This window comes from Pelmatolapia mariae, linkage group LG3_W (assembly GCF_036321145.2).
Source record: "Pelmatolapia mariae isolate MD_Pm_ZW linkage group LG3_W, Pm_UMD_F_2, whole genome shotgun sequence".
NCBI lineage: Eukaryota > Metazoa > Chordata > Actinopteri > Cichliformes > Cichlidae > Pelmatolapia > Pelmatolapia mariae.
Window position 1 is genome coordinate 79752453 of NC_086229.1, and position 22984 is coordinate 79775436.

Here is a 22984-nt window from a genome sequence, read left to right on the forward strand (position 1 = left end):
TGGACTGCGATACGGTGACTGTGGAGGTCATTAAACTAAAGCAAACTTATCTTCAAGAAACCACTTTGATATCATTTGAAGTTTGTGACATGGTGTTATCCTGCTGGAAGCAGCCATCAGAAGATGCGTGCACTAGTCAAAAGAGATGGACATGCTCAGCAACAATCATCAGGTAGGCTGTGGTGTTTAAATGATGCCCACTTGATACTAAGGGGCCCAAAGTGAACCAAGATAATATTTTCCACAGCATCACACCACCACTAGCAGTCTCAACTGTAAATATAAGGAAGAATGGAACCATGTTTTCATGCGGATGGCAGGGTCAAATTCTGGGTCTACCATCTGAATGCTGCAGCAGAAATTTATCAGACCAGGCAACATTTGTAAGCCTGTGCAAACTGTAGTCTGTTTCCTGACCTTAGCTGACAGGAATGGAACCTACTGCTGTAACCCATCTGCTTAAAGGGTTAAAATCACTTATATCGCCTTTCTTCCACCTGCCTGTTTGCCCCCGTTTAGCAGGGGCAGCTAATCAGAAGACTTTTGGCTCAATGGGAAGGTGGAAGGAAGCTTAAACTACTTGTCTGAGAGGATAAACTGAGGAGTATAAGAGCGTAATAGGTTTCCTTTAATAAGGTGGCTGGAAGGAAGCTGTGGTCCCAAAAAATGGCAAAAACATATTTACCTCTTTCTGCGTTTCAGCCTTTAAATCATCAGTGAGAGGCAGGTGTTAGCAAACCAAAGCATATACTGTATCAGCCTTATACCGTGATTAGAAATCACATTCTGAAGTCTTCAGCTTGGGACAAAAAACATTCACACATCATCACACGCATAGCTATGGCTGGCTAGCAGATGTGCAACCAAATCAGGTCTTATAGTAGAGGACTGTTGCACTGCATGTTTGATACACTAACAGTAAGAAAAACGTTGATACTTTTCACTGACAGTCATTCATTTGCAAAACAGTCACAAAACAGTACAAAACACTACCTGCTGATTAAGATTATGCAACATGATTGAGATGGTCAGCAGTTCTCCCAAACGGACTTCATGTGAGGATGTTTTATCATCAAGTAGAGATGCATATAAAAATAGAAACTAGAAAACTAATGTGCATACTTTGTCTTAAAATTACACTTCTCTTCACAATTAAAACAAAATAAACGTACACATAAAAACTTAGAAGCCATTATGGCCTGCAGCAGTGCTTAAACGCACAGCTTACATCTATGAACAAGAACAGCTTCTGTTTTTTGTCTCAAGTTCAAGCTGTAGATAAAATAAACAACAAAGATGAGACAGAAACCCATTGTATAGAGCTTTGGGGACAAAGGTTATTCCAATTTGAAAAAGCCTTTACCAAAACAGTTAGTTTGAGATCAGTGCAGTTCCCCGTTACACCACATGGTGGCAGCAGATGATTAACCAAAGTGTTCCTCTCACAGAAACTGAACTCCAGTGAAGTTAGAGCTGCAAAATGTTAGGGCTCAAACATGAAGGGTGTTACTCGCAGTAAAAGAAAACAAGCTGAATTATAACTGGTCGATACTGACAAGTGTTTTATTAGTAACACAGACCTGGAGACAGAGCCAATAAGAAGCCGCTGTGAGCCTTGACAAGACTGACATTGTTCAGAAGGCATTTAAAGATGGAGCGTCTAATAGTTGAACCGATACAATAAAAAGGGGAATGAGTAAAAAAAAAAAAAAATAATAATAATAATAAAATAAAAAAAAATGCAAAGGGGTGGGAAGGCTGCAAGTTTGAATCAACTAACAAACAAACTGCAAAAAAACAAAACAAACAAAAAAAAAAAACCAGGAGATTAAGTGCAATTCTTATTAAATGAAACCAGGATGGCATCAAATAGTATTTTTTTTTTTAAAAAATGAGGAGAAGAAACTGTTGTGGTATTCAGAAGTCATATTAGCAGATATCATGGTAACAGAGAAACAATCAGATATGGAAAGGCGGAACGGCAGTCATTGTATCATTACAAGCCATTCTTTTTTTTTTCCTCACAACTTTAAAGTGTTTATCACAGAGTCCCATGAAGAAGTTTGGGGGAAACAGTTGTTGGTTATGGATGAGGGAAAAAGAAAAAAACAAAAACAAAGAAAAGAAACTTAGACTTCTTGGCTATTTGTCCAGGAAAAAAAAAATGCCTGTGGGTGGTATGTTGCAAGCAAGGGTCCATCAGTTACATCATTTAAATTGATCCAATCTTGCTGGGGGAGAAAAAAAATAAAAAGTACCTTGGGAATTGATGACTCACCGCTTGGGGTATGATGGTGATCTAAAAAAAGGGGGTAGTTTTCTATTTTCCCCTACTCAGTTGCTCCAAGAGGTTAAGACAGTAAACTGATGAGTTTGCTGAAGTGCAGTATGTTGTGATGATGAAGAAGAGAGAGAGAGAGAAAAAAAAAAGTCTTTGTTGCATCGCCGATCCTCCTCGATCTCCCAACTTTATCTTCAAAATTTTTTAAAAAGGACTAATGAACTCAACAATCGTACTCCGACTCCATACACACACAGTCAGTATCAGGAGCGATAAGGCAGAGAGGCTCCTCTTTGTTTTGGAGAAGAAAAAAAAAGTACAAATAAAGAACCAAGAGAAAAAAACAACAACAACGGAAAAAAAAAAAAAAAAAAAAAAAAAAAAAAAAAAGAAGAAGAAGCTGGCTCCCCCTCCCTCCCCAGTAGTTCGTGGGTTCTGTTGATCCCATACTGTTCATCCTGTGTTAGGCGGTCACCCCAGCCCCCGTCTCCTCAGGAGGGGCTCGGAGAGGGCTGGTGGGTCGTCTACGTGGGAATGGAGGGCAGGGTGGAAGCCAGCAGAGAGAAGAGGCTGGTCAACAAGCCCGATCCCTCTCAATTCAGCCAATCACCAGAGCCGGTGCTGGTGGAGGTTTCGACTGAGGACGGAGCGGACATCAGCAGTGAACCTATGACAAACAGGAGGACATTTCAGTGTACTTGCTGCCATCGTAGCAGGGAAACCAATGCATGTTTAACACTGTGAGGACAAAAAAGCTAATTTATTTGTTCAAAAGATCAGCCATGTTCACGCTGGCAAGTATTTAGAGTATTCCCACTGCTTCAATGCAACACATTAGCTCTCCATTTCAGTTATTTATTTACATTTCAGTTATTTACTGTGTAAATCTTAAATTCTGCTGTTCCTTTGATGTGACCAGAGAGAAGAATGCCACACAAATTCACAATGTTTCTGTCTCCTTTTAACTCTCTGGCATGAAGCTGCACACTAATACATCCAGTCCTATACTTCTGTCAGCGTGTATGCCAAGTCAGGGAACGTGACGGCAAAGGTGACTGCTTTTATTCTGTGGAAGTATTCTTTGTGCAACGGTAAAACAGGAGCAAAACCTCTGAAACTACAGCCAGTGACTTTTTGGTTCAGTCAACGATGCCAGCCAAAAGGAAATTGATGAGCCTGCTGCTGGTGTGTTTTGAGGAAGAGATGCTACCAATATTACACGCTGTGCAGAGGTAATGCCAGTGCACTAGAGAGGTAAACATGCAGAAGCTTACACACCCCATGGTCATATACCCAACATATACAAGCTAACTGCAAACCAGTGTTTCCTTTTCTCAGTAGATTACTTTTTCATATCAGTAATTATGCAATGTAACAAGTTACTTTTAACAGTAGCTTAATCCAACAATGGATAAATCAACCTGGTGTTAAAAATAACGCCTGACATACACATCTGAAAATCAATGATAAACACTCAGCATCTCCTTTGTTTACCTCATACATTACACACTGTGCAGGTTTGCTGTTAATTCAATTCAATTCAGTTTTATTTATATAGCGCCAAATCACAACGACAGTCGTCTCAAGGCGCCTTATATGTTAGCCTTAGCTTTCTGTAGGAAACTTCATCCAGATGCTTGTCACTCTTCTGAATGAATTCACATGAGAGTTCTTGTCTCACACTGAATAAAAACAGCTCCTTAAAGCGACTGAACTATTTCTAAGAGGAACTGCAGACAAAATGTGTGAAAAAATGTTTTGTTGCTGAAACATGACGGGCGACTTATAAAGAGAAAGCAAGTAAAACCACCAAAATAAAGAGACAATACCTTGAGTCCTTGTGGTCATATGAGGATTTAGTCTGGTGTTAACACACTGACAGCTTGTGAGCTTTTTGCTTTACATGTCTTAAACAACTCGTTTAGAATGAGGAAGTATGCAAATAACCTTACAACAAAGTAAGTCATGCAAGCCAGTGTCTGCGCTATCCTTTGCTTTCATGCAAGCTTTATTATGCATTTTACCTTAGTGCATCCAGCATAGGCAGCAAGTTAAGAAGTGCTGTGTCACTAGGGTCGCTGAACCAGGACTTGATGGGTATTGCATTGTCTGGAGGGCAGAAAACAGCCAGTCAGTTGTGTCAGAAAAATGGACATGGTAGTGATTTTGTGCTGCTCTTCTAAAGAGGCCACAGAGTGTTCAAGGAGCTTCGCACTTAATGTACTGCAACAGCATTTTACAACACAGGCCCTGAAGTGAAAACACCTTCGTTTATGTCCTTGTCACAAAGTTCAATTCTACCAAGACAAAGATTTGATTTCATTGATCTGTTAAACATGACAGAAAACAAGCAGCCAAATATATAACTCAACTCGTTAGCAGGTATCATGCCATTTCTCATTTATGTGTGTGTACTTACAGTGAGGGGAAAATTCAAATAATCCAGTGACCTTATGTATAATTAATACGTGTGAACCAAAAGCTTCAAACTACTCAAATGCTCCACTTCTGACAGTCAGTGAGAGGAACTATAACTAATATGGTCGTGTCAGGCCCACAGCTCTAGCTGTGAGCACAACAGCCACAATCTTCTGCTGTTCACATGCAAAAGTGCTCTATGTGACCAAAATTAATAAAGTAGTTTCAAAGTATCCAAACAGAAAAACTTACACCTATACTCTAAACCATCTCTTTCTTTTTTTGAGCTTGACAGGTGTAAGACATACAAAAAAAGACAGAAATTGGGTGCTCTGCTCCATGTCTTTATATTAACAGTACAAACTAACTCAACTATCTATCTCAGTAGCATTAATAAAGCTTTGCTCCAGGAATCAGCAGGACCCTTTGTTATACTTCTGTTTGACACTTTCTGCTCTGAAAACATGCATTAGATTTGTTCCCATCAGTCGCAACTGGAAGGTAGGGATGCTATTCACCTATTGCACTGTAAATACATTAAACAACTTCTAATTAAACTTCATATGGACGTAACTACTGTGATGTCACTCGTGGTTTCTGAGATCTTGTTTTGAAGCCCATTTACACTTTGAAATCTTACCTGGATGGCTTCGATAAGCACCAGGCGAGTTGTCCAGGATAACAATACTAGACAGGTCATCGTGTACTACAGACAAGTCTTTAATATAACTACCTAGATCCAATGTACAGTGCTGGGAAAAGAAAGAAAAAAATTTAAATATAATCATCTACACCAACAAAAGTCAGAGGGAAAGCAGAAACTTGATCAATATTAGGTTTAACACAGGCTGTCAGAAGACAGCGTAGAGCAGTACCTGTCTGTAGTATCTTCGTTTCAGAATGTTTCTGTTGTTATCCAGTTTATCTGCCACTGCTGAGCCGTAGATCTCCATACTGGCTGTGAAAACCACTAGCTCATACCACTGGCTCACCTATATACACAAGAACGTAACAGTGTATGTTCACAAATTACCATCAGTGTTTAGCAGTGTTTGACAAAGGGTCAATACAAAAAATAAATACACTTTTATGAGTGTGAGAGTGCAGTACAATGGAGATTAATGACAAGGATGACAGGCAGGATTTAAAGGAGTGATGATGTTTGTGATTTACTGCTTGTTACCATCGCCACACACACGTACACACTCGCACATGCACACGGTTGTTTGAACAACACTCACCACTTCTAAAAAGAAGTCAACATGTGGCCTTTTATGTACGAAGAACCTGACTGGGTGCTTATCAATGACGACCTGTAAGGAAAAGGGAAACAGGTGGAATCAGCTCATTTAGACAGAATTGGTATTTCAACTGGGAGTAACTCATGCTCATATATGGTTGGCCGCCCGTACTTTGAGGATGAAGTCTGGCGGTGTGCCAGGTCTCACTGTGGGCCTCAGTACCCCGTCATGATGAGAGTGGATCAGGGTCTCATCTAGGTCCAGAACCAGAATCTTCCTCTTTACAGCATCTGCATTCATTTAATAACATCATGCTTCATTTTGCAAATCTACACAAACAAAATTATTAAGAGAAATTAGGCTACGTGAAAAATCATGCACTTCAGTTAACTTTTGTACAACATGTCAATGTCAACAAGCAGGTTTCTCTTTTACTTCTAACATGTCAAACAAGGAACTGCTTATTTTAAGTCTTGACCCAAAAAAGGCAAGCCATTTTATTTTTTTCCAGAGCATTTAGACAGCACAGCGAAAAGACAAACTCTGCACAATGCGTGGATTTTACAAAGTCATCATCGGTTTTGGTGTTGTTAACTTCCTTAGTCATTTTTCAGTTTTAATTTTTAGAACAGAGTGTACCACCATGTGTAAAGATCTCTTTATTATTATTTACTGACTCCAATACTCTGATTGATGCACTTAAATGGTATGCAAATAAACAAAAGGAAACCCATTATGTGAGCTTCCTCTATGCCTGATGAGGATATAATGTACTTCACTTTAATTTAAAGTCAACAAGAAATGATGGGATGAATAAGAATTGTTTATGATCGGGTTTATGAAAAGTATCTTATAACAATATTATAACACATCCTCTTTTATAATTAATAGTGGAAATTAAAGCCCTGACACGCAGGCACCTTCATTTTTTCCCCTCATCTCTTTGCAATCCCTGACTTGATGAGTTTCCTAATGTGTTTTCAGCCAATTCCAGTTACTTTTTCAGTAGACTCATTTATTCCCCCAAAGACACTCCTAGCTGATTCCAGTTAAGCGCTTCGAGGACTCTGGGTAACCGTTTTAACCTTTGAAGCTGACCTTATTCGGATGCACAGATTTGGCAACCACACTGCTGCTTTACTTCTAGCAGAAATACCCACCATCTGCAGCTAAGTTAATGTACACTTATTCACTAGAGACTGGACCTGGATGTGCTGGTGACGTCAGAGGAATGAGTGAGAGGCAAGTAAAGTAGACTGAAATACAATCCTTCCTCTAAGTCAAGAGTGTGCTGTTGAATGAGCTCTCAGCTGACAGAAGGGAAGTTCATTCAGAGCTCACAAACCAAACCGGTCAGTGCCCGAGCAAGTGGTGTGGCCCAGCCTGTAACATTTACATATCCAATCCTTTAATTCAAAGCAGAAAGCCAGTTTTTTTTGTTTTGTTTTTTTAAATCAAAGATGACATTGCATTATGTGGATGCTCACATGTTGATACTGTTATAATTGTTACGTTTGTCGGTTGGTGTTGGTATATACAGCTAGTGTGCATCTACACATTAGACATTCAAAACTTTAGCACTGCTGTCACACATCTTGAGGATATCTATGGTCTATATACTACTCCCTTATCACTAAAGACTGTGTGCAATGCAGTTTATAACGTCAAAGACTATTTACATTATGCAGTGTTGACATTGCTGCTAACACCAGTTAACTCACTCATGACTGTATCAGTACGCTTCACTGGAAAATATTCAGCAGACATTTATAGCTCTGCAAAAAACCAACATTTGTTTTACATTTACAATTTTTCTTTTTTTACTTTAAAAACCAAATAAAGTCATCTAATTGAAATGCTGCGGTGCCAATATACAGCCAAATACCTTTTGTGCAAAACCACACTGTTGGTAAGCTATTAGTTGGTTAAACAGAGCAAAACAACAGACCTATGTAGCAAAACAGGTTTATGAAAACAATTGACAAAGAGAATACAGCTGTGCATGAACCCATTTAATGCAACTTAATATTTGTATCTATAAAAGAAGGTCATGGAAAAAAAAAAAAGTATCTAAAAGCTAGTGTGATTTTCCTTATGTGGAGAAGCCAGTCAGTTTGACATAGTGGCCATTTAGTCTTTACTTTAAGGCGAACATGAGGGGGATAGTTTCCAAACTGTGCATCTGTTCCAGAAAAAAGTCCCAGTCAGCACAATCACTTCTTACTTGACAAACTTGTTTATCACCTTCTTCTTCTGTCCACATTACAAAGATGCTTTTAATGGTTCCTTCATTTTGTGGCCAACACACTGATGTGCCTTAGTGAAAGCATCTTTAAGACTTAGCAAGATAAGCTTTTATACAGAGAAATATCATGAAAACAACAGTGTACTCACTGAGCCTGTTTCTGGAGATGGGGGACAGGGGCAAAGTGTCGTATCGCACCGTCTGATACTGGATTATCTGCAAATGAACACACGGAATCAAAAAGGGAATTCTCAATAGAAGGAGCACATACTGTAACATGCACTAAACACTTAAACGATGACTTAAATATACCACGACCAGAGCTTAAACTGTGATATATTTGACAATACCATACATACCAAGTACACAGAAGCCTCAAACCCCTATTTACAATCGCTCTGACCTCAAAGAACTTTTCATGTGATTTTACAGAAGAGGAAATGTTTCATCTTTTAGGAATCTTTCAGGATATAACAGTAAAAACAGAAACCTAATTGTGCTCTGGGTTGGTAAGAGATTTTACCAGGATCTGAAATTTTTATTTTTCAGCTCCTTAAGATAAAGCATTCTTAGGAAACCAGATCAAGTAAGGGGACAGAGGAGGGCACCACACTGAAATAACGAAGTGGCTTGCGTCCAACCCATAGCGCTTCCTCTGCTGCGATCCAAATGACTACAGCGAGGATCCTTCCCAGTGCCGCTCTTGCCCAGGGGCTCTGCACTTTTCTTCACAGGGCTATTTTTATCCCCCCAGCTGTCGGTGGGTGTCAGCGTTGCATGGGGCACACACAGAAAGGGAGACTCACAGGGTGACTTTGACTGAGCTGCTTGGTACCTGCCTTGGACAGGACCTCCCCCCTATGCCCCCCCCCCCCCCGCCTGGCAGGGCAAGCCTGGGAGAAGCCTACTGTTGGAAGCAGCTGCTGGGTACCACGGGGGAAATCTCACCCCCGACTCAGCTCTCTGTATCTTTAAAAACGTCCATCTGAAAACCTGGCACGCACATGTCCTGTGCCTCCAAACTAAGGCAACAATAAACAATAAAATGTGGACTATTTTTATTTGTTTTTCCTGCCCATCATCTAAAAAAAACTACTAAATTTTACAACGACATGTGAAAGGCTTTTTCCTGGTTTAAAACTGGTCTATGGGGGTGTGTGACTGTACACCCAGACAAAAGTGCCCTGCATAGAGTAAAAGCAATTAGTCTGCTATCTTAAATGACAGATGTCTGCCTATTGTCCCATTATTTCTAACCATTAGACAAAATTCTTTTTGTTACTAAATTAAACTCTTATTCAACAAAGATTACTTCACAGTCCTGATGTTTCCCCTTAGGGATGAATCAAAACCTCGTGGTGGGTGCCCAAATCTTTCAAACGCAGGAAAAACCCTCATGTAGCAGCGGGCCTCTGCTTGCGTGTTCCTTTAACCAGAACAGTCGGGACATAACTAATGACTATAAATGGACGATGGCAGCAACTAACATTTTTTCCCCTTAATTAATTTGTAAAACAATTTAATTAATTGGTTCATGTTCGTTTCAGAGCTGAAGACAACATATTCAGGCTGCTTGTAACCATTAGATCTGCAGAAAGAAGATACAGTGGATGATTTGGAGCAACGCTGCTTTAAAAAAAGTATATTATTCATTAACTAGTTATGAAAACCATTGCAGATTTATTCTTAATCAGCTAATCAGTGAAGTACAAATATCAGCTATGTAAGCTGGTAGTTGTTTTTTGCTTAGCCAATTGTTGCATGCAGAATGATAAACACAACGATTATGTAACACTGATGTGGGTAAGATTAATAAACAACCATCTCGTCATTTGTTGACATGGGATAGCGTGCCTGGGATTATGACCGGTTCCTAAAATACATAATCCAATTAATCTTATCTTCATTTAGATCTACGTATTGTGGATAAACAAGACGTTATTATTAAGTGTAGAAAACTGGTTATCCCAGTTGTGAGAACACATATATACATATACACACACATTTCCCTCCAAATCAATCTAAACAGCCCCAACCCTAACCCCGCCATAGCAGCATAATAGATGCCCTGCACTTGGATCATCATGACAAATTTCCAGTGCATCACAGACCGTGCACAAGAGAGCTAAACTGCGAGTGAGAACAAGAGAAACAGAGGCAGAGAGAGGGAGAACAGTGCACTCTCTGTGCTGACTTAATCCCTCTCACTTCAGCCACAACATGGACTGAACTATTCACACTCAGGGCCTGAGGTGTTGCTGCCACACAATCAACTACAGACAAACCTCTAAACAGCAAGATGATTACAACACACGGGGCAGTCCTCCAAGCTTTGTTGGATTGATATGGCGCTCAAGCCGAAGTCCACTCATGTTACACCACATATGCACATCTATTAACGACTCCACGACACCTGCGTGTATGTCTAAGTTACAAGCAGGTGGCTTATGTCACCTCAAATGCCATGTTTATTGTGGAGGCATTTCTGAGCGATTGAAGGTGACCTGCACGCTTAATGCACTTTAAATTTAGGGTTTGGATGTGGCAGTTTTCACTGAGCACTGCAGCCGGATAAAGCAGTCCTGCAATTAAAAAAAACAAACAAAAACCCCACACACTGTTTTGATGTTTGACCAATCATTCATAAATGAATCTGCAACAGTTTTGATAACTGATCATGCAATACATGTGCAAAGGGGGGGGGGGGGGGGGAGCTAATTGTCGAAAGGTTTTAGATTTAGAAACATTTTGACATTTCTTTTTAAAAATTTAACTAGCCTTTTAGGTTTTAGACCATTTAAAGACTTGTGACCATAACCTAAAGAGATTTGACAAGTACCAATTTAAAATGAGATAATCAGTGGAACTTTTAAATAATTAATTAAAGCAGTCATGAGGATATTTTGGCGCACTTTAACATCTTGCGTGACTCATTATATACTTCATTTGCGGGAATGTGTCTGATGCTTTACAATAAAGGTTCAATTTACTGTTTTAACTAAAAAAAATTAGTTGTGAAAAAAATAGTTGTTATGAATAATTAAGCAATACTTTTTGATAACTAACTAGGAGGTTGAGGCTTCTGACATGTAAGAAACTGTCATAATCAAAGAGTATTCAACATCTCAGGTGGAGAGCGCCAGTAATTTGGCTCTCTGAAAACCAATCAAGCTTTTCATCAGGTGGGTTTCATTTAAAACTAAAACATTCAGGCACACTGGAGTCATAGCAAAGTAAAGACTTGCACGGAAAAGTGTCACACATTATTCAAAGCCCCTCTCACCGTTCGTAGGTGCTTCCTGAGGATGTACATGATGAAGCCCCATATTCTGGACGTAACGCCGAGAAAAGTGCGGATGCCAAGTAAACACTGCCGGGTCTTCAGCATGTTAATAACTAGGCAACGCGGTTTTCACCCAAGTTGCTGGGAAGGGGTAATTACTGAAAGCACTTGCTTCCCACACAGTCAAAATTCTGGTGTTTAGCCACAGCCGCCAAACTAGCAACTCTTAATTATTGGAGAGGCCAAGCAAACGTGTGAGTACCTCGCTCTGCACAATTGCGGCACAATTAGCATCAAACAGGGTAACTTCTCATTGTAACGGTGACAAGCAAACGATGAGGTGGTCGAAGGAAAAGCCGGAGAACGACGACTGCTGCTGTGTGGACCTTAGCACGCAGCTCGTTGACAAGCTAGCTCAGGAGCTAGCCGTATGTATACCAACTACCGTTAGCTCGTAGCCACCGAGCTACCGCTAGCTCGACAGGGTGACCACCTTGAACCTTGGAGAAAAATAGACCACAAAAAAGCTGTGGGGTCCTTCCTTGACAGGCACCACTTCAACGCGACTTGAGTCTGTGCGGCTTCCGAATGGAGACAGTGTTGCAAAAGTTCCCCAAAGTCTAACCGGGCCGGTTAAAATCAGTTTGTAGTCCAGTGGAAATCCGGAATGAAACTGCGAGCCGCCATCGCCGCCTTGCCGTCACTTCCGCGACCAGCTCGGTTGCGCGCAGCACGTCCACGTGGAAAGAAAACAAACCGACGAGGACGAGCATGTCAGCTAAAACCTTCAAATTAACAACTTTCAGTTTGCTCTTTAACTCTTCAGCTGTACTCTTACATAAATACTTATGTGGAATTTTACGTAAACATAACTCTTAGTGAGAAAGCCGTGTGACTTGGTGGTAATGGACGAGCCTGGATATTTTTAAGAGGAAATGTAATGATTTATTGGAGGATTGTGTAGCTTGTATAACGACAAAATCAAACAAAACTGAAATGAATATGTGACTGTATTTGACAGCTGTCAGTAAATCACGGACTTGGTAAGTGTAATTTAATGCTAAAATGTTGATTCAGACTATTAAATCTGACACTGCAATTGGCATCGGTGTTTATGTCGAACTGTTGCTCAAAACTATTTAGTGCCATCAGACCTACCTGCTGACATCATCTATAAATCAGTATACATTTTCAACTTCTTTGGACTGCTCCCTATAGGGGTCACCACAGTGGATCAACTCACCCCCTCCCTAGCTTCTCCTCTGTTGCACCAGCCCTCTGCACATCCTCCTCTGTGACATCCATGAACTTCCTCTATGGTCTTCCTCTTTCCCTCCTGCCAGGTAGCTCCAACTTCAAAATCCTTTATCCAGTGTATCAACTATCCTTCCTCTGCACATGTCCAAACCATATCAGCCTTTGTCTCCAAACTGCTCAGCCTGAGCTGTTCCTCTGATGTACTAATTTCTAGTCCTGTCCATTGTGGCCACTCCTAATAAGAATCTTAATATCTTCAGCTCTGCCACCACCTGTCTTTTTGCCAGTGCCACTGTCTCCAAACGATACACTGTGGCAGGTCTGAGTACCAGCTTGTAAATCTTCCCTTTCACAAATCACATTTTGGTAAATGGCCTGTATTTGTATAGCGCTTCACTTAGTCCCTATGGACCAAAGCGCTTTACACTACATTCAGTCATCCACCCATTCACACACTGGTGATGGCAAGCTACATTGTAGCCACAGCTGCCCTGGGGTGCACTGACATTTTAAACATATATTGATCATAACTCAACCTCAAAGGCTCATAAATTTAAAAAAAAGTATTTAAGTATTGTACACAAAAGAGCAACTGGTTTGAGATCATTTTTGCCAATGAGACAATATATATCTGGGACATTTTCTGGTTGTGAGCAGCATTTGATTTAATTCCTACTATAGGATGTTTAGAGGATGTGGCAGAAGAACAGATATCCAGGATTTTTAAGATGCACACAAGTAATAAATACTGTTTTGTGTAAGAGAAACCTGTTTTGGGTTTTTTTGTCTTTCTTTAAGCACTTGTGAACTCTCATTTATTTTTGTGCCAGTCACTGTAATAAATCATAGTGTGAAAAAAACAGTCATTTCAGTGCAAAAGTCACGAAATCAAAAATAAATTATTTTGTAAATAAACCAGAAAAAAATAAATTTTATCCACAAACAAAAAAAATATATAGTTTATATTTTAGAAAAAGTGAACTGATAACGTCTCGTACATATCCAACAGATAGCACACATGAAATAAGTTTAAAGCATTGAAAGCTTTTCAGTCCTTCAATGGCAAAAAAGCAGATGAAACGTGGATCTTCAGCAGATTTTCCTGCCTTAAATCTAAACATCAAGATCATCATCAGGGTCCTCCTGGTCGTAGTCATCGTTGGCATCGGGCTCATACAGAATTCGACCGGAACCTGGGCCCGACTGGAGCAGAGCGGTTTTCCTGCAAAATTAAAAGAGAACTGTATTTTTAGGTTGTTTGTTTAAAAAAAGTTTTTAAAAGAAAGAAAGAAAATCAACATATATTAGATGTGGTCACTGAAAAAAAGTCTGACTTCTCTTTGCTGAAGACAAAGGGAAGAGCAAGTTTCTCCTTGGCCTCGCGCTCTGTGTCAGACAGGCGAATGTTGAAGGTCAAGTTAGCTGTTGGGTCCGTCTACACAGACACAAAAAGGACACTTACGTCATAACAGATTTGCTTATTTATCCGTATAATGTGTGAAGCTGTTGTGCACATGTTATGCTGTACCTGCTGTTCCTCTGCTTCAGTCTGTCTGTGTCCAGCATGGCTGGTTTTACTCACTACAGTAACTGAGAAATCCCCTTTGATGCTGAATATCTCCTCCTAATGACAAAAAGCAGAACAATAAATATTTCATAAAAGCTGTAGGCATTTAAAATAGTAATTAAAGTTCAAGCACTTCTTACATCTTGCGTAACTTTCCCCGACTTTGATCGCTTTGTTATTTTTGCCACCGCTTCATCTCCCTTCGTTCCAGGTGCCACTGTGATAACTGAAGTAGCTAAGTGGCAGACGCTTCCCACAGTACCGCTCTGGTGCATATCTGCGTGGAGCAGACCAATAACAGCTCTCACGGCTCCCCCTAATGAAAACACAGAAAGTAATCGTTAAACAGAGGAAGTGCTGCACAGCCTACTAAAAATAAGCCACCCGTGAAGGTCTTTATGATAAAGGACTGTGAACGCAGAGAGCCTTTCGTGCATAATATGCTTTTTAAGGAAAGATTACCACTTAATAGATTTTTGGGGGTGAAGCCAAGACGAGCATCTTTTCTGCGTTACGTTTTGTTTTGTATCGCTGCAGATCGCACAACAGAAATGCTGATGCGATCCGATTTGTGATCAGTTAGGCTCAGGGAAAGATTGGTAAAAGGTCAAAGCATTAAAAGCATGCTCAAACCCTGGGAGTCAGACCTCCCCTCATTCTGTAAAATTACTGAAGACATGGACGTTGAATCACACACACAGAGACACAGAAGATACATTATCACCTTTCTTAAGCTGCTGAAGAGTCTTGCAGACAGCAGGTGGACTCACATGTCTCAATATCCATGACAGCGAGTCGATTACTAAAGTCACTGGTTTGGGGTGTGATGTTTGTTTGAGCAGATGAGTGAGTTCCTCCACACAAAACTGGTGAACTGTAAAAGCCGACCGATTAGTCCACCCAAGGGGGTCCGTATAAGCACTGTGAAAGTGCAACCTGAAGTAAAAGAAGCACAAGATGAACGTTTGATTCCATGTTAAAGATCCAGAAATGGTGTCAGTGGAAGGGAGGCTGTCAAGAAGCTATTGTTAAGGAAACAGTGAGAAAAGGCTGAGGTATGCCAGATTACACAAGAACCTGGCTGAAAATCAGTGAAAACAGGTCTGATAGAGTTATGAATCCACATTTGGACTTCCACATTACTGAAGCAGTGTGGGACCATCTCAACAGCGAACACAACAAAAGCCAGCCAAAATCTAAAAAAGACCTTTGAATGTCCTTCCTAAATACTTAAAGAAATTTAAGAAGAAAGCTTCATAAGAAAGTTCAGGCTGTGTTGAAAAATAAACATTGACTGAAATTTTAAAACATTAACTTTAAAGAATTTTGAAAACTCAGTTTTTGCCCTGAGAAGGCAGGGACCGAGGCCTTCTGAGGAGGAAAATAGTCTGCTGTAATAGAATCTGCCATGTGCACCAAATACATCAAGTATTTCCGTGTGTATCATGTTTCCGTTTAGCTGTCCAATGTGTAGGTCTTTGGTTAGTCTATATATGTTATATGGCCATTAGAAAAAACACATTACACACTCCTTTAACGGAGTAACAACGGCTCACACTGGAAAAAACTGGAAGCAGGTACTGTTATGCATTTCGCTTGGTAGATGAAGTAAACTTTTAAGCAAAATCACATCATTTGTTGTTGATCAAATAACTGTTTCAACATTAAAGTTCAATACCTCTGAGTAGATGCTGTTAATCCATCTTTCAGTTCTTCCTCACTGACATCAAAACCAAGCACGTGGACAGGTTCTTCTCTAAAATCATAGCACAGGCCAGTTACTGTTTAAGCCAATACATAACTTAGACATATTTTTAGGCAACAATAGGTATACAAGGAAACACGGTTACATACTTGTTCAATGCGGCACTGATGAAGCTCTTAAGTAGGTGCTGCCCAGAATAACTACAAGAATCTATGAAAGTATAAATTACATCAATTAATGTCATCATTATTGATAACAATGTATACTTATGGTCGACAACGTTCACATATTTACCTTGTATTATAAGAACCGCCCCAGTATCAGTGCCTTGCAATAGTTCAGACAACATGGTAGCATCAGCTAGTTAGCATGCCTCTGCTTCACCGCCGTTTAAAACATGAATACTTAACAAAACATGAGTAATTTGCCTTGACGAGAACGACGTAGCTTAAAGCTAACAATTATAAGTACCTAAAGTCGCTACAAGTAATGTTTCGCAGGAAATTAAAGCTTTCCCTGTCCAGTGAAAGTACATTCAGATTTCGCTAGCTACTATGTTTGGGGTGGTTAGAGTAAATAAAAAAAACTTCGTATCCCATAGTTCCCTGTGACTTCAATCGTCTTCATGTAGGAAAATGTAGTTTATTAAACGTTTACACCCGTAAACGCGTTTGGTGGTAAGGCTGAACACTAAACTACATTAACCAGCATACACTGCAGCACACCCTTGGCTGGCAGCCTCAAGAGGCTTCTGCCGCGCACGAAGAGGACCGTGCGGAATAAAAAGCCCCAACTTCGGTCGTTTTGTATGTCTACGACGAAGAAACGAAAAACTTCATCGAGGGAAGTTTCCGTCACGGATCTGCAGTGATTCGCAGCGTTAATTAAATGAAAGTTTACACTTCTGTTGTGGTTAGATTAGTGCACTGACGAAGAGTGGGAGATTTGAGAACAAGCGACGGTGGTATTAGTATTTTGTCGGGCTAATAGTGTGGCGACAGGTCGGTGGTGGTTTGCCCCCGTTTGGGATTCCCCCTCGAGGGAATACAAGGACGACTTCGACAAAGTGTGGAGTTTCTTTGAAGGACAGCATCTTCGATCCTCCACACACTTGGCTTTCTGCTGCCAAAGTTTCCCGGTGCTAAGGTGCAGCCACGACGGGAGAAGGCGCAGAGCGACGGCCGCCACTCTCCGGCTAGCTCGCCTGCTGTTTCTGCTTCTCGGATCGAGGCCGTGTCGGCGAGGCGACAATGCTTGACATAATGTCTGAACACCAAGGTATGCTTATGGACAAATCAACAAAACCCAACGAAAAACAGTCCTCACTTGATGTTAATCTGTTCATCGCGTAAAGCTGTCGTTTTGAGGACAGTAAGCTAAAGTGAGTTACGGCTAACGTCGTTGTTGCGTGTGTTGTAATAATGTCACAGCTCGCTATTGACCGACAGTCGGACGTGTTGTCGTTAAACTATAGTGAAAGTTCTTTAAAAGTGAAGACTGTGTGATTCCAACATTTTGTACAGTTATGGTAGTTCATAAATTTGACGTTAACATTTATTACACAGTTCCCGTTAGCTTGCTTGTTAATTAACGCGCCGAACCACATAGCTTAATAGCTGCATAGCCACGGTTGCAAACCAACTCACCGAAGCCTCTCTAACGTGTCAGTTGAGATAACGTGGCTTACAAATATAATTCAGAAAAATGCCCCCTTTTTTTGGACATTAGCTCAAACTTCAAAGGTGGCCAGCACGACACGCCCGATTAACATTAGCCGATAGCACAAAGCTATCTCTGCTATGGAGCCTCCCACTACTGTATCAAGAAAGCTACCTTGGTTTGCTAGCTGATCAAGAGGGTGTTAGCCACAAGACAACCCTTAAAAATATAAAATTAAGCCTTCGACCACGCAAAACTATCGTTGTAGAAGGTCAGTGAAATGAAGTTACTCTCCTTTGCCCGTTTGCCGTTAACGCTACAAACTACATAACGTTCAGTTAGCTTCCCCTCTAATCGTCACCTAGCATTAGCATACACACAAAATGTACCAAAAGCATGGTGTCCAGCAAACAGACGCGTTTTTAGCAATCCAGTCAACTTTTCCTTATAAACTTGGCGTGAAAACGACGAACTCTTCTTCTAGAGTGATTTTTAAACACCCACTAATTTTGTGAAGTTCAAGCAGTCACAAAGTGACACCGGTTGCGGTTGTTTAAGGACGCAGAAGTTGTCTTGAAGATGTTAGTTGGTCTTTTTTCGCTCAAGTGACCTTCAGTCAAATATGGATGTTAATTTAACGTAGCTTTTACAAACGCACCGTTTTCAAATAAGACCAGCATGCGCTTCATCGTTTATAATCCCGATTAAGGTATTGAGCCGTGTTAGCAAGCTAATGCTAGCATTAGTACACTCTCCCTCGGCAACCGTATGCTTTGTAATGTAGTGGCTGTTAAGCAGCTGAAAAGTGGTCACTTGTGACTTACAGACGTGTTTCTTTTTTTCTTCAACAGATTCACTGTTAACGTGTAAAACGGAACCTCTGGTGAGTATTTTTATCATTGGAGCACTTTATTTGACTCAGCTACCCTCTGTTGTGGAGGGCTGTGTAGGTTAGCTTCACTCTAAACAAAGACATGTGTTTCCTGTAGCCCCCAGAGAAGAAGAAGAGGACTGTTGAGGACTTCAACAAGTTCTGCAGCTTTGTCCTGGCTTATGCCGGTTACATCCCCAGTCCAAAAGAGGTGAGCTGTTGCTGCTTTTCTCCTCTCCCCCCCCCTTTTTTAAGTATCATATTAGATGTAGTGACTACTTTGCAGTTTTGACAGAAGATGTTTTTGTCTGCTCTAATAGGAAAGCTCGTGGTCCCCGACATCATCCAGCTCTGCACACAGTTCGGGGTTGTCAGCAGATGGTGGAGGTGGAGGGAGCAGCTCCAATGGCAATGCCTGGGCAGATGGGGGCTCCGACATCCACACCATCCATACATTTGTCCGCAAAGCTCGAGCAAATAAAGGCAAAAATATTCGGCGCATGCACTCTGACAGCACTCTGCTGGATAAGATGCAGCTTAAAGACTCTCTTTATGAGACCCAGGCCAGCACTAAGGGAGAGCGCAAGAAGGACAAAAAACTGAAAAAGCTGTCACTGGATTCTGCCATGGGGGCAGCAGATAGTGGCAGCAGTGAGGGTGAGAAAAGAGCCCGCATCAAACGCAGCAAGAACTCAAAACAGCCCAAAGCTAAGAAGCTCAAGAGTTCAGCTCCTCAAAGCGAGACTGACTCCGAGGCACGGAATACGCACTCCGAGGTACGAGCTGGCAGGGAGGAGCTGCCGGGGCACGGGGGCTCCTCTTCGAGCATGCAGAGCATGGGGAAGGTGCAGCCAGATGAATCCATCAGGGAAGCAGAAATGAGCTCCAGTGAGGGTGAGACATGGATCGCTGATGAAGACATTATGGTGGAATCGGGTAAGACACTGTGATTTTGACCTTTTGTCTGTTATTTACTTGGTGGTTGCTTACTTTGAACTAACTCACAACCATAATCCCCCTGTAACTCTGGTCTGTTTATCCACACAGGGGATGATTCATGGGACTTGATCACCTGTTACTGCGGGAAGCCATTCGCGGGACGGCCAATGATTGAGTGCAACCAGTGCGGCATATGGGTGCACTTGTCATGCGCAAAGATCAAGAAGTCAAACGTTCCCGACATCTTTTACTGCCACAAGTGCAGGGACTTGCGGCGGTCGGGACACAAAAAAGACACTTAAAGCTGAGCAGGACTGGAGGGGAAAAGGAGCGTTTGATCTGTTTTTGCTGTCATCTGACACTTAACTTTCTTTGATGCCTACAGCCAAAACAGCCTAAACTATCACCTGGAGGGCAACTGTAAAGTCAGTTTGTTGGATTTCTTTCGACAATCACAACCATTCTTATTTATCCCTCACGTCTAGTTTTCGTTCCCCCTTTGGCTACTGTGAAGAACTGGAAAAAAAAGGCAATATTGACGGTTCCAAATCATTTTTAAGTTCTTAATTGACATCAACATTGATTGGCTTTAGTATTACAGTTCTGGTGATGTGCATATACTTTTTTTTTTCTCAGTAGTTCTCATATTGACTGAAGGTCCACTTTTGACTTGTAAATTATTTCTTGCGCATATTGACAAATTAGTGAAAACCTTTTCCTTTGGTCTCTGGAGTACCACCCTGAGCTTGTTCCAATCATTCCCAACCTTAAATCAATACAACACATGCAGAGTTGGGGAGAGGGAAGCCCAGCTTACATTGTGTCAGTTAAGAGGTGGATAATGTCACTGCTGTTATTACTTTATACGCATGTCATAATGCCAGACGGGCAGCTCGTTTTGGTTTCGATCGTACTCTGGTAGTTTGTGTTGAGCTTTTTCTTGGGTTGTCTTTAAGCCTCCTGAAATAAGAAGTTTCAATTCATTGACTTGGATAAGATTTATTACTTTGCATCTTCATATGCATCTAGTTGTACTCAAACTATCCTTTCAGCAGTGCACTTTTAAAACCTAAATACACCCCCCGCCTTTTTTTTTTTTTTTTCTTTTTTTTTTTTTGAAAATGGGGGGGCAGGGCTAAGATGAGCTACAGCTAATTAAAACCGGACTTGGTCGTGTGCATTCATGACAGCGCGCTTAGTGTTTCTCACAGTCCGGCTTATTAATCAGTTAGCCATTAACCGTGAGTCAGTTTTTACTTATGTGTTTGTTTGTTTTTTGTATTTAAATCATCTGATATCGGGGCGGGGGGGACGTTGCTGTAAGATGACTGGTTTGCTGCCGTGCTTTACGATGTCAAAGTGGCTCTGAGGCTCGTTTATGAATGGTTGTTTAAAAAAAAAAAAAATATATATATATATGTATTTTTTATTTCTAGGCTTTCTGAGGAAGGGGGTGATTAGAGATGCACCCTGCATCAGAAAAAGGACATATGATTGTCTCACATCGAGAACAAAGTTGTAGTGTACAGAAAACAAGTTGAGGCTGTCTAGGTTGTCATTTTGTTTATGTTGTTTGGTTTTACCATGTGCGTTTTTTCTTTTGTTCGTGGGAGAGTCATGGTAAGTCTCCAGTAGCAGTTGCACTCTCCGTACAACTTAAAATTCTGTGTACATATCCTGTTCTTTGACAACTGTACATATGTGAAAGTGAAGAGAGAATACTCAAGCAAATTCTATATTTTCTGCAGTCTGATATTGTTTTGTTTTTTTGTTTTTTTCCTTTAATTGTAGCTTGAAAAATAAAAGTCTTTGGGAACATGCTGGTCGAGTTTTTTAATTTTCTTTAATAAAATGACACACACACAAAAAACAAGAAACCGTTACATATCACATTTTGTTAGGTGTTGGCACACAGCAGTGTTTGTCAATTTTTGTCTTCTACCAGCAGAGGGCGACAGCTGGCAGGAATCTCACTCGTTAGTATGGCACAGATACTGAATAAGTGCCAAGTTATACAAAAGTTCATGCATGATATTTAGCAGGCTTTCTAGTTCTGATAATCGTCCCTGTGGAGGTCTGGTTCATCCTGCAAAACAAATATATAAATGCTCAGTTCTTCATATTAGACAAGTGCAAGGTTTTTAAATTATTAATGCTGAAGCATTGTTGTAGTATGGCTAGAAATGGCTACCAGTGTCATGGAAAAATTCAACAAGCCATGAAAGACGATAACTGCATATGCAAATAGGACATTCAAGCAATAATGACTTCAATGACTCAAGCACATGCACACATACATATATATGTATTTATGTATATTTTAAACTATTTATTAGATATTTTTGTTCATAGAATACAAGTTTAAGAATAAATTGCTTTCTTTGCACTGAATGGGACAGCATATAGTTCTGTTTTAATATTTCTTGCTTTGCAGTCTGCTAAAAATAATCTGAATAATAACTTCTGTTTAAAGCTAAAGCCATCGATGTTTCAGGCCCACATGTATACTTTATGTATCAACAGTGCGAGTGTGTTGAGCTTGTGGCATTTATATGTCGCTGTGATGCAGGTAATGGGGATAAGTGTAATTTGCCGCTCACCATTCGGGTTCTGAAGCTGGATATTTGAAAGCCGCCGATGGGGTCCAGAGGAGCGACCTTCCTCCTGTAGAGAGGAAAGCAGTCAGAATTCAACACAACATCAGGGAATCAAAGACGTGCAAGCATCAAATCAAAAGACGTTATTTGGCTCCAGACTGATCATTTGATCTTCTCATTTTTACATCAGAATACACAAAACTTTAACATTACATATATTTTGGCCAAGAGCTAAAAATCTTCAAAAGCGTTAAGATATTCATCTTCATCTACTTGACTCCAAATTTATGAGTGTCCTTTGTTGTAAATTACATCATAGGATTAATATATCTAATATAAGTAACAATCATCCCCATAAATCATAACTCGTCTGTTTATTTAAGCTGCATAAGCACATAGTTGCTGTATTTACAGCTAATTTGTACTATTTACACTTTTTCCTCTATCACGTGTGGCTGTATAACCAACTGTTCGACAAATATCTAGAGCCATTTGTCCTAACCTCTTTTCATTGGCTTTCCGGTTATGCTGGTGCTGGTTCGGGTGCTGCCGCTGGGCGGGAAGGTGTTCTGTCGGGGTGATGAAAGTCTCTGACTGAAAGGAGCCATTGTCCACATCTCCCACCATCCCCCCTGCGTCACCCACAGAGAGGTCGCTCATGTCCAAGTGATCGAACAGGTGGGAAAAGACTTCTTGGTCCATTAAGGTGACTTCCTGAGGACGTAATCAGATCATTTAGTAAGATGGCAAAGGATTAAATGCCAGTAGCTGTTTAAATTGCTTGTCCGAAAGTGGTAATAAATTTAATGTCTGTTAAAAAAAAAAAAAAAAAAAAAAGAGGGCTTACCCTCTTGTTTCTGGATCTGCTTGGTATGACAGCAGCAGATATCTCCTCCAGCAGCAAGTAAAGAGCCAGGAAGG

General features: G+C 40.7%; 3 protein-coding genes across 3 annotated transcripts; 1 reads left to right on the top strand and 2 right to left on the bottom strand.

Annotated features, from left to right (window-relative positions):
- Window positions 1-1545: 1545 nt before the first annotated feature.
- ctdnep1a (CTD nuclear envelope phosphatase 1a) lies at window positions 1546-12162 on the bottom strand. Its single transcript, XM_063469983.1, has 8 exons — window positions 11469-12162; window positions 8335-8401; window positions 6112-6230; window positions 5941-6012; window positions 5575-5691; window positions 5340-5451; window positions 4306-4390; window positions 1546-2948 (listed from the first exon to the last, which is right to left on the bottom strand). Exons 1-8 carry the CDS (start codon window positions 11571-11573, stop codon window positions 2888-2890), a joined length of 738 nt encoding a protein of 245 aa, XP_063326053.1. The 5' UTR covers window positions 11574-12162; the 3' UTR covers window positions 1546-2887.
- Window positions 12163-13302: 1140 nt separating this feature from the next.
- On the bottom strand, window positions 13303-16563 carry elp5 (elongator acetyltransferase complex subunit 5). The gene is made up of 8 exons (XM_063469987.1): window positions 16292-16563; window positions 16147-16207; window positions 15971-16048; window positions 15017-15228; window positions 14433-14608; window positions 14254-14349; window positions 14060-14160; window positions 13303-13947 (listed from the first exon to the last, which is right to left on the bottom strand). Exons 1-8 carry the CDS (start codon window positions 16344-16346, stop codon window positions 13839-13841), a joined length of 888 nt encoding a protein of 295 aa, XP_063326057.1. The 5' UTR covers window positions 16347-16563; the 3' UTR covers window positions 13303-13838.
- Window positions 16564-16733: 170 nt separating this feature from the next.
- phf23b (PHD finger protein 23b) lies at window positions 16734-21286 on the top strand. The gene is made up of 5 exons (XM_063469986.1): window positions 16734-17275; window positions 18508-18539; window positions 18646-18738; window positions 18848-19463; window positions 19575-21286. Exons 1-5 carry the CDS (start codon window positions 17248-17250, stop codon window positions 19766-19768), a joined length of 963 nt encoding a protein of 320 aa, XP_063326056.1. The 5' UTR covers window positions 16734-17247; the 3' UTR covers window positions 19769-21286.
- The last annotated feature ends 1698 nt before the right edge of the window (window positions 21287-22984 follow it).